Source organism: Manis pentadactyla, chromosome 12 (assembly GCF_030020395.1).
Source record: "Manis pentadactyla isolate mManPen7 chromosome 12, mManPen7.hap1, whole genome shotgun sequence".
Lineage (NCBI taxonomy): Eukaryota > Metazoa > Chordata > Mammalia > Pholidota > Manidae > Manis > Manis pentadactyla.
The window spans coordinates 72084284-72096470 of NC_080030.1; the positions used below are offsets into that span (position 1 = coordinate 72084284).

The following is a 12187-nucleotide window of genomic DNA, read 5'->3' on the forward strand; positions in this document are numbered from 1 at the left end:
ATTATTCTTTTTTGACTTGTTTGGTACAGTCTAATTTCAAAATCATGTATAGTTTATAGTTTCTAAGGACAAGAATCAAATATTCTTTTCTATAAAAATAAAATAAAATTAGGAAATATGCAAAATTATATGTTCAATTTAGAACCATATTCTAATGAACTTTTTATGTCAACATTAATTATGATCTATAGTGTGTCATTTTCAATAGAATTTCCAAGATCCTTAGTTAACTTCAACAGTTGGAAATAATACTAAATCAGGTTAATTAATTAATTAGTTTGAGTTACATATGTAACTTCTAAGTAACAGAGACTACTGAAACAAATATTTGTCACTAAGGTACATATCTATCCAGATATATATATCTTATATATACACTATGTATGTCCATTACATACATGTTATATATATTAAACAAACACACATATATACACTAAAATATATTTAGTGTATAAGTGCATAGTGTGAATTTTACAGTAAAAGACTGATTTGATTATCAGAAAGTTAAAATTTTCTGTAAGGCAAAATATATCATAAACCAAGCCAAAAGAAAAATGACGGTCTAGGAGAAAATATTAGTAATAATATATCTGACAAAATAGAGATAATATCCCTACTATACAAATTATCTTACAAATTGATTTTTAGAAAAACAAAGCGCTGAATTTTCTTTTGATGAGTAAAGTATTGGTCATTTCAAATGACCTAACTGAAGAGAAAATGCAAAGACTAACAAATCTATAAAAACTTTCTCAACCTTACTAGGAGTCAGGAAAGTGAAAATCAAAACAGTGAGATACCATTTTTTCCGCCCATCAGATGACAAAAAGTAGAAACAGTAAACGCTGATGACTGTAGAAAATGTCATCTGCAAATATTGCTGATTAGTTGATACAACATTTGGAGGAAGTAATCTTTGCAAAGTGATCTAGCAGGATCATTATAATTAAAAATAGAGCCTTTAACACAGGGATTCCATTTGGGAATTTCATTACACTTCCAAGTGAATAATTATCATGAGCTACTTTTCGTACAATACATGGACATTTTTTGTCTATTCAGACAGTATTATTTTTAGTGACATTTGTGATTTTTTTTAAAGTAGTTGATAAATCCTAATGCAGAAATGACTTCTGTAAACCTGAATAACAATGATCTAATACTGGGTTCATGGTGTAGGGAGAGAATAGATGGGAAAGAATGACTATTTACTAAGTATTTTTCTGAAACCAAGACAGATTGAGATAAGTACACTTTTAAGGCAATTGTCACTGAATGTTTTGAAAGTTGAATAATGGCTATTAAATCCTTTGTACTGGATTCCTAAAAACAGTGTTTTGTAAAGGAGAATATTAGAACAATATCTTACCTTAGAGAAAAAAAGGTAGTGACATCCATCATACCAACTCTTCCCTGTCAAAAACAGATAACATCTAGAATAAAGGCAGTCCTAGGGCTCAGAGATATCAGTAGTAATGTTCCTGAATCAGCTGAGGATAATTACTACTGGGATGACACCAGTTAAGCACTTTTACCATTCTCTGAGGTTTCAGATTGATAAGCTGGCAAGAATACAAATTTTTAAACATTTACTACAGTATTTGATGGGGAGACATTGAGTTTCTGGTTGACCTGTAAAGATAGTAGTTTTCCATTTTTGTAAGCAAATTCTGTTAGGAGCAAAATACCTAGTTTATGAAATGATGAGTGATATAACTGAGCTGTGACCCTGGCACACTTTTTAAAAGTAGAACCTTTTAAAAAATTATTCTGTTTTTCAGGGCTGGTGAAATCTATGTAACATACATTTAAAAGGCATGAAAGAGTTAAACATCAACTGAATACCCCCAAACCTCCCTTTGTTTAATAATCAGGAGACCAGAATTTTTAGCTACAGCCTTAACATCAGAGCATCATTTGATGAGGGGACATTGTGTACAACTATAGAGAAAAAGTACCCTTTCAGAGGAAGGAAAGTTTTCTGAGCCTTGGCTTGAAGACATCTGGATATCCATGAACCTCCTTTCTCTGAAGTAAGGGAGGAGATTCACACATGGCAGCAAAAGCAGAGAATTTGAGAAGACTTGTAAGCCCCTTTGCAAATGCATCAGTAATAGCCTACACATCAAACAACTCAAGTCCAGAGTTTCCTGCTATTTCACGTATTGCATAATGGAAAGTTAAAAAATAGGTAAGGAAAAACTAAAGTTTATAAATTCTGTGCAGTTCAAAGTAGAAACTAAGAATGCTCCTACATGAGAGTATCAGCTCTGTTAAAAGCAGTACCTGAAGACAAGTATCAAATGATTTCACTCATCTGTGGAGTATAAGAACAAGGAAAAAACTGAAGGAGCAAAATAGCAGCAGACTCACAGAACCCAAGAATGGACTAACAGTTACCAAAGGGAAAGGGACTGGGGAGGGTGGGTGGGAAGGGAGGGATAAGGGGGGGAAAAAAGAAAGGGGGCATTATGATTAGCATGTATAATGAGGGGGGCATGGGGAGGGCTGTACAACACAGAGAAGACAAGTAGTGACTCTATAGCATCTTACTCTGCTGATGGACAGGGACTGTTATGGGGTATATGGGGGGGACTTGGTGATGGGGGGAGTCTAGTAAACATAATATTCCTCATGTAATTGTAGTTTAATGATACCAAAAAAAAAAGCAGTACCTGTACATGTGGCCATGTGTGTCATGGTCACCAGAAAGGAGCACCAGTGGCTTATTTTCAGATCATTCATTTCAGTTAATCCTTCTGGGAAATAATTGGAGAATTAGAAATCAGATGGAATTCTCACCCCCTCTCCCAAAAGTGAGTGAAGACCAGTTTTTTAAACCAGAACAATCAAGCTGTTACAGGGGGGCCATTTGAAGGCTTCAACCAGGATCTGTATTAGCAAGGCAGCAGCCAGTAGGAGGGGTATGGCTCATGTGGCTCAATTCTGACTCTTGGTAGGCCTAATCACACGTGACTTGAAATGCTGGGGGCAGGCAGTGCGAGAAGAAAAGTGCCTTCGGACACATGTTGTCCACCACATAACCCTAGGGGATGCCATTTACTTATGCCACCATGTGATTGGCATCCAGAGTATAGAGCAATGTCTCCCTTTGGAGAGAGAAGCAGATTTGCAAATTATGGGGACAATCAGGAAAATGTTTTCTTCTATGCAGGTTTAATTCAAAAGAATTAACTCCAGGAGGTAGTACTATAATCCCCATTTTACAGGTGACAAAATACAGTCATAAAGGTAACATAAAAAACTAGTTTCAGGAAGTTTATCTCCCCTTTTCTTTACCACCAAGTAATTCTTTTCTAAGGCATTAAATATACCCTTGTGCCTAAGATGACTGTCCATTCTCCAACTCCAGTGACACTCATCTACACCCACTTTCCAGGATTGTGAAACATCATCTCATATTCCATATTTCATACTTCCTTCTAATTTCACTGCCCTATATCTTAAATCTGCTCTCTAGCTGCTTTCCAGGATTAATAGCTAAATATCTGATTTTGTTTAAGTCTTCATAAGTATAAAGGTGTGATCATTAGGCCCTAGAATTTACTTCTTTATACTTTTCTATTTCACCGTATCTCCATTTATCTTTCTTACCTTTTTTCCTTTTTTTTTGTAAATTTATCAATAAACTTAATCCAGTGCCAGAATCTAAAATAGATGATAGATAGATAGATAGATAGATAGATAGATAGATAGATAGATAGATAGATAGATAGATATAGACAGATACTGTTATGGACTGAATTGTGTCACCCAAGATTCATATGTTAAGCCCTAATCCCCAGTTTGATTCTATTTGGAGATAGGGCCTTTCAGGAGGTGACTAACATTAAGGCAGTCTAAAACCAAGAATAGAGGCCTTACCAAAAGCTAATCCTGATGGCATCTTGATCTTGGGCTTTCTGTCCTCCAGAAATGTGAGAAAATCAATTTCTGTTCTTTAAGCCATCCAGCTGGTGTTATTTTGTTATGACCACCAAAGCAAATGAATATAGATTCTATATTGAATATATTACTCTCCTAGAGTTTGTTTGTAAGTAAAATGTACTAACTGAATGTTACATAGCTGTAAATGCTGTAGTAGAAAGAGGATTGAACTGAAGGAAAGAAACCCAGGCACAATCAAGTTGTAGTTGTGCCGCTTCCTATATGTGTGAACGTGCCAGTGTTTTCACCCCTATGAGCCTCAGCAACCTCAACTGTAAAAAACTAGATTATTTTTCAAGGCCCTCACAGCTTGGGAATTCTCATTACTAATATCCAGGCAGTGTCTGTGGGCATAAATTTTTACATATCACAAATCATTTTAGCCTTTCTTGGAGAGAACTTGGGTCTAGCACACTGAAAGAGTTAAAGCCCCACACAGCAAAAGGGCAAATCGTGTTAAGAGTTCCCTTATGTCTGTGCATCTGTCCTTTATGTACTTGGGGTGCCTGGCAGTGTGCCAAGGAACACTACAAACCACAAATATAAATGGGGCTCTTCACCAAGAAGTGTCAGTTTTATAAAGATTTTGGGAGAAGAAAATGTGGACATAAAGCAAGTGATGCAAAATTTGCATAAAACGTTAAAACATGACACTGAAGAAAATTTTGGCTTCTAGTAAGCGTCTTTGCTCATCCACTCAATCTCTACTATTCACTTACTCTGTCTTTAGGAGTATTTAATGGAAAACTTTGTAAGATACTGCAACAGGTAAATCTTACTAATTATAAAAGGAACTAACTTGGATAGGGTATCAGATTTACTTGCCAGTAGATCATATTCATAAGTAGACTGATAGAAAAAAATTATTCTACAATCACATCTCTATCCCCAAACAGGCAACTCTCAAAAGCATGCGGTTAATCAAAAGGAAGTAGGAGATAGTGGTCAACTAAATATAACGAAATATATTGGGATGGGGCAATATTTTGGTGGGGGGACAAACTAAATATAACTCAAAACCAACTCTTTTGAGGAAGGCCATTGTAGAAACATCTGTTGTATTTAAGATGCCAGTTTACATTTCCTTATTTGGTTTCCCTTTGGTCTTGGTAATACTGTCAAACAAGACCGACTATCCCTTAGCCAAGGGCGAACATGTGACTCAAGCTAGGCTAATCAGCCTCTCCCTCTGAGGAAATGCGTCTTGAGTAGAGGGAAGCTAACAGTGATAATAATGGGGCACTTCATCTTCCATAGGAAACCCTGAAGCAGCTGAGGGTCTCTCCATTATGTCCTTGTGCCTGGGTGCTGGAACAATTCTGATCTCTCTCCTTTCCAGATTTATTCAAGTTTTTCCTTTGTGAGCTTTTCCCAGTGTTTCCAATAAATTATCTCTTGCTTAAGTTAGTCTATTTTTATTGCTTGAAGCCAAAAGCCTGTGGTGCAGGGCAATAGGCACCAGCTTCATATAAAAAATCCCATCACATTATATTTGATAAAATTAACTACTCTATTTGCAGGAAGTTAGCCAGATGATTTTCTTTGGCATTATTATTTGTGTAGGCTTCAATATAAAACACAAATTATTTTTAAAGAGGAAGGAATCTTACATCTTCTTATCATTGTTCCTTTCTACTTTCCTCCCCCCACCTCAAATTATCTTAACCCTCATTTCATTCTTAAAAAAAGAAAAACTTACAAAAAGAGTCTTGCATATCTACATGTATATTTCTGCTTAAGAAATTGAGCATTAAAAAACTTTTCTGAAGCACAGAGGATTTTTAGGACAGTGAAACTACTTTGTGTGAAACTGTAACAGTGGATATATGTCACTATATATTTGTCCAAACCCACAGAATGTACAAAACAAAGAGTGAACCCTACAGTGAACCATGGACTTTGGGTGATTATGATGTGTCTGTGCAGGTTTATCAAGTGTAGTAAATGCTCCAGTCTGGTGGAGGACGGGCTAATGGGGGAGGCTGTTCATGTGTGGGGATAAGGGAGAGATGGGAAATCTTGGTATTTGGTATCTTTCTTTCAATTTTGCTGTGAATCTAAAGCTGCTCTAAAAATAAAGTCTATTAAAACAACAAAAACCTTTTCTACATTGTAAACAAAGCACATACTTAATCTATTTCATAATCATAATCATCATCGTCCACATTGGCTCTGATGTTCGAGAGCTCCTCAGGTTTTGGTTTCTTTTTGGTCTCTGTGCTTTTCTCAGTGAGATGTAAGTGGTGCTCACATTGCTTCATGATCTTCTTGGAGGACATCCAGCTCTCCCCTTGTCGTTCAGCCGGTGCTGCACATTGTCCTCCCCTCACATCTGTGCCCTTGGCCTTCAGGATCTCCCTTACTCTTAGGAGACTGCAGGTGCAATTCCACGGATTTCCATCCAGGTACAGATACCTGAGGCGATGCAGCCCCTCCAAGGCTCTGAGGTCTAAAGCAGAGATCTTGTTGTTCCTGAGGTTCAGAACCTGAAGCTGCTTTAGATCCTTGAGCTCCTTCTCAGCAATATCCTGGATGGCATTGCCTTTTAGGTCCAGCCTGGCTAAGGTCCCTGGGAGCCTGCAAAAACATGGAGACAGGGTGTATGATGAGGCCATGACCGTTGTTACATAGGTGTCAAGGCAGCTTGCTTTTTCTGTGCTGTTCTGTCCTATCTGGAGCTAGAAAACAAGCTTTATTTTGAAAAATTAATTACAAATGCAAACCTCAGACTTATTTATAGGTCTTTAATCCTTTCTCATAGTCTTTCTAACCATTTGATTTTTTTTGGTTCCTAGCCATAAATTTCAATTTTTTTCTTGCCATATGGGACCATGTAAACAAATTGATAAGAAAAACACTAAGATCCAAATTTTTTAGTTGGCAAAGGCCATGAATCAGTTATTATAGGAAAAGTAAAAATGTCAAATAAAAATATGAAGAAGTATTATTGTTTATGAATATAAAAGGCAATGAAAATGATTAAATGTTTTTATATACATAATTAAAGCATAATTTTGGTTTTAAATTTTAAGATTTATTGCTGCTGAGGGTGTAGTGAGGTAAGAATTTAAACTGTTCATGGACAGGTAAATTGGTACCACTTTGGAAACAATTTGGTAAAACATATCAAATTTAAATAATGTCATGCCTTTCAGCCTAGGAGATAATAGGAGAAGGAATAAATATTTATTTACAACTATATTTGTCACATATTTTTTATTTGTAACAGCAAAAAATTATAAAAGACTAAAATCCATTAACATGGAAATTAAGAGATAATTGATTATTATGTGATCATAAAAATCATGTTTTAAAATAATTTTTCAATACTAATACTATGAGAAAGGTCTTCCAACTATGTCTTGAAAATCTAGAAGCTATAAAAGATCAATAAATCAATTATAGATTAAAGATGGTGGCGTGAGAGATGAGACAGAGGCTTCCTCCTAAAACTGCATATAATATGATACAACTAATCCTGAAAGAGCAATAGGAAAGAGGGCTGTGCCAAACTGCATACACCTGGAAAAAAGAATAAACCTCACAGAACAGGGTATCATACCAAAGCCATGGTCTGGCTGGACCCAAGCCCTTACCCCACCCCAGATGGAGCAGGGAGGGATTGGAGACCTGGGACTGCTGAATACCTAACTCCAGAGATCTTCTCTGGGAGCACAAACCTACATTTCATGGTGCTTCCACGGTACTGTCATGATTAGGGGGTTGGAAAGCTAAGACAGGCAGAATTCCTAGAGAGACTGAGATTCCAGCCACTTATGGAAAACAGGGATCCATATCTGGCTGCTCTGGGACAAAAGAAAGGCAGGCAGTCTGAGAGACTTCCTAACAACAAGAGAGCTGCTAAAGGGGCAAGGACTGCAAAGAGCTTGCTGCTCAGGAGAAAGGACAGGAAGACAAAATTATCCAGGTGCACTCTACCCAGAAGGTTAGGAACTTTCTCAATCTTCAGGCACTCCAGCTCCCTGACTGGCTGCACAGGTCAAAGGACCCTCCGTGATATGCAGCCTACTGAGCCTTTCTCCCGGCCAGCCCCACCTGGCTCACAAACCTGCCAACCCTACCCTGGTGTTAGGCCAGCCAGAGGGAAGCCCCATCTACAGCAACTACAAATGCAAAGCATAGAGGCTTATACCTGTGTGCTCGGCCCACTGAATAGGCAGTGGAGGCAGGCATAGCAGCTGGAAAGGAGGAAACAGCTCTTTCCTCCCCCCAGGCACCAATACCACTCCCCTGTGACCCACAACATTGCTTCAGGGGCTGAGCAGCTCCAGAGAGTAGAGCTTCTGGGCACTAGAGGGCGCCATATACAAATATGAAATGCCAAATAAACCTGGTTCAAAGCAAAATGATAAATACAACACTTGAGAAAGATTCAAATGAAATGGACCTCATGAATCTTCCTGAAAGGGATTTCAAAATAAGAATCATTAACATGCTCATGGAGGTGCAGAAAAGTATTAAAGAACTCAGGAATGAATTCCGGTTGGAGATCCAGTCGTTGAAGAGCACAATGCAGGGCATAAAAAGCAGATTATATAAGGTGGAGAAAACAATAAATGAGATAGAAATTAGAGAAGAGGAATACAAAGAAGCTGAAGCAGAGACAAAAAATGATCTCTTGGAATGAAAGAATATTAAGAAAACTGAGTGACCAATCCAATTGGAACAATATTCATATTATAAGGGTACCAGAAGAAGAAGAGAGAGAAAAATGGATAGAAAGTGTCTTGGAGGAGCTAATTGCAGAAAACTTCCCCGATCTGGGGAAGGACATAGTCTCTCAGGCCATGGAGGTGCACAGACCTCCCAACACAAGGGACCCAAGGAAGACAACACTAAGACATATAGTAATAAAAATGGCAAAGATCAAGGATAAGGACAGACTGTTAAAAGCAGCCAGAGGCAGAAATAAGATCACATACAAAGGAAAGCCCATCAGGCTATCATCAGACTTCTCAGCAGAAACCTTACAGTCCAGAAGGGAGTGGCATGATGTATTTAATGCAATGAAGCAGAAGGGCCTCGAACCAAGAATACTTTATCCAGAAAGATTATCATTTAAATTTGAAGGAGGGATTAAACAATTTCCAGATAAGCAAAGGCAGAGAGAATTTACCTCCCACAAACCATCTCTACAGTGTATTTTGGAGGGACTGCTATAGATGGAAGTGTTCCTAAGGTTTAATAGCTGTCACCAGAGGTAATAAAACTACAGTAAAGAAAGTAGAACAGTTAAATACTAAGCAAATGCAAAATTAAATCAACTTCCCCAAAGTCAATCAAGGGACAAAGACTATGATACCTAATATATGAAGAATGGAGTAGGAAGAAAAAGGAGGAGAAAAAAGAACCTTTAGACTGTGTTTGTAATAGCATATTAAATGAGTTAAGTTAGACTCTTAGATTAATCTTTAACCTTTGGTAACCATGAATCTAAAGCCTGCAATGGCAATAAGTACATACCTATCCATAATCATCCTAAATACAAACGGACTGAATGCACAAATCAACAGACATAGATTCACTGAGTGGGTAAAAAAACAAGACCCATCTATATGCTGCCTACAAGAGACTCATTTTAAACCCAAAGACATATACACACTAAAAGTGAAGGGATGGAAAAAGATATTTCATGCAACTAATAGGGAGAAAAAAGCAGGAGTTGCAGTACTTGTATCAGACAAAATAGACTTCAAAACAAAGAAAGTCACAACAGACAAAAAAGGACATTACATAAGGATTAAGGGGACAATCCAACAAGAAGATATAACCATTATAAATAACTATGCACCCTATAAAGGAGCACCTACATATGTAAACAAATACTAACAGACTTAAAAGGGGAAATAGAATGCAATGCATTCATTCTAGGAGACTTCAACACTCCACTCACTCTGAAGGACAGATCAACTAGACAGAAAATAAGTAAGGACACAGAGGCACTGAACAACACATTACAACAGGTGGACCTAGAACTCTACACCCAAAAGCAGCAGAATACACATTCTCAAGTGCATGTGGAATATTTTCAAGAATAGATCATATACGAGGCCACAAAAAGAGCCTCAGTAAATTCAGAAAGGTTGAAATTGTACCAACAAGTTCCTCAGACCACAAAGGTATGAAACTAGAAATAAATTATGCAAGGAAAGGAAAAATCCACAAACACATGGAGGCTTCATACCATACTCCTAAATAACCAATGGATCAATGACCAAATAGAAACAGAGATCAAGCAATATATGGAGACAAATGACAACAATGACTCAACACTGCAAAATCTGTGGGATGTAGCAAAGGTCATGCTAAGGGGAATGTATATTGCAATACAGGCCTTCCTGAGGAAAGAACACTCCCATATAAGCAGTCTAAACTCACAATTAATGAAACTAGGAAAGAAGAACAAATGAGGCCAAAAGTCAGTAGGAGGGACATAATAAAGATTAGAGCAGAAATAAATAAAATCAAGAAGAATAAAACAATAGAAAGAATCAGTGAAAACAACAGCTGGTTCTTCAAGAAAATAAACAAAAATAGATAAACTCCTAGCCAGACTTATCAAAGAAAAAGAGAGTCTACACACATAAACAGAATCAGAAATGAGAAAGGAAAAATCACTATGGACACCACAGAAATACAAAGAATTATTAGAGAATACTATGAAAAATTATATGCTAACAAACTGGATAACCTAGAAGAAATGGACAAACTTCTAGAAAAATACAACCTTCCAAGGCTGATCCAGTAGGAAACAGAAAATCTGAATAGACCAACTACCAGCAAAGAAATTGAATTGGTAATCAAAAAACTACCTAAGAAAAACTCCTGAACCAGATGGCTTCTCTGCTGAATTTTATCAAACATTTGGTGAAGACCTAATAACCATCCTCCTTCTACTTCCAAAGAGTAGAAGAGGGAATACTTCCAAACTCATTCTATGAGGCCAGCATCACTTTAATACCAAAACCAGGCAAAGACACCACAAAAAAAGAAAATTACAGACCAATATCCCTGATTAACATAGATGCAAAAATATTCATATTAGCAAACCAAATTAAAAAATACATTAAAAAGATCATCCATTATGATCAAGTAGGATTTATTCTGGTGATGTAAGGATGTTACAACATTTGAAAATCTATCAGCATATCCACCACATCCACAAAAAGGACAAAAACCACATGATCATCTCCATAGATGCTGAAAAAGCATTTGACAAAATTCAACAACCATTCATGATAAAGACTCTCAACAAAATGGGTATAGAGGGCAAGTACCTCATCATAATAAAGGTCATATATGACAAACCCATAGCCAACATTATACTTAACAGTGAGAAGCTGATTGCTTTTCCTTTAAGATTGGGAACAAGACAAAGATGCGCACTCTCCCCACTTTTATTCAACATAGTACTGGACATCCTAGACATGGCAGTCAGACAGCACAAAGAAATAAAAGGCACCCAGATTGGCAAGGAAGAAGTTAAACTGTCTGTGTTTGCAGATGACATGATATTGTACATAAAAAACTCTAAAGAATCCACTCCAAAACTACTAGATCTAATATCTGAATTCAGCAACATTGCAGGATACAAAATTAATGCACAGAAATCTGTGGCATTCCTATACACTAACGATGAACTAGCAGAAAGAGAAATCAGGAAAACAATTCCATTCACAGTTGCTTCAAAAAGAATAAAATATCTAGAAATAAACCTAACCAAGGAAGTGAATGACCTATACTCTGAAAACTAAAAGACACTCATCAGAGAAACTGCAGAAGATACCAATAAAAGGAAACACATCCCGTGCTCATGGATAGGAAGAATTAATATTGTCAAAATGGCCGTCCTGCCTAAAGCAATCTACAGATTCAGTGCAATTCCTATCAAATACCAATAGCATTCTTCAATGAACTAGTGCAACTCATCCTAAAATTCATATGGAAAAGAAGAAAAAAATAAAATAAAATTCATATGGAACCACAAAGACCCGGAATTGCCAAAGCAATCCTGAGAAGAAAGAATAAAGCTGGGGTGATTATGCTCTCCAACTTTAAGCTCTACTACAAAACCACAGTAATCAAGACAATTTGGTTCTGGCACAGAACAGACCCATAGACCAATGGAACAGACTATAGAGCCCTGATATAAACCCAACCATATATGGTCGATTAATATATGATAAAGGAGCCATGGACATACAATGGGTAAATAACA

General features: G+C 37.0%; 1 protein-coding gene across 1 annotated transcript in view; it reads right to left on the reverse strand.

The window, feature by feature from the left end:
* Positions 1-4551: 4551 nt before the first annotated feature.
* Positions 4552-12187, reverse strand: part of LOC118932020 (nephrocan-like) — a 33985-nt gene continuing 26349 nt past the window's right edge. Inside the window, exon 4 of the mRNA XM_057489313.1 lies at positions 4552-6525. Within this exon, the coding sequence (XP_057345296.1) occupies positions 6078-6525 (448 nt within the window). The 3' untranslated portion in view covers positions 4552-6077. The remainder of the gene's footprint in view (positions 6526-12187) is intronic.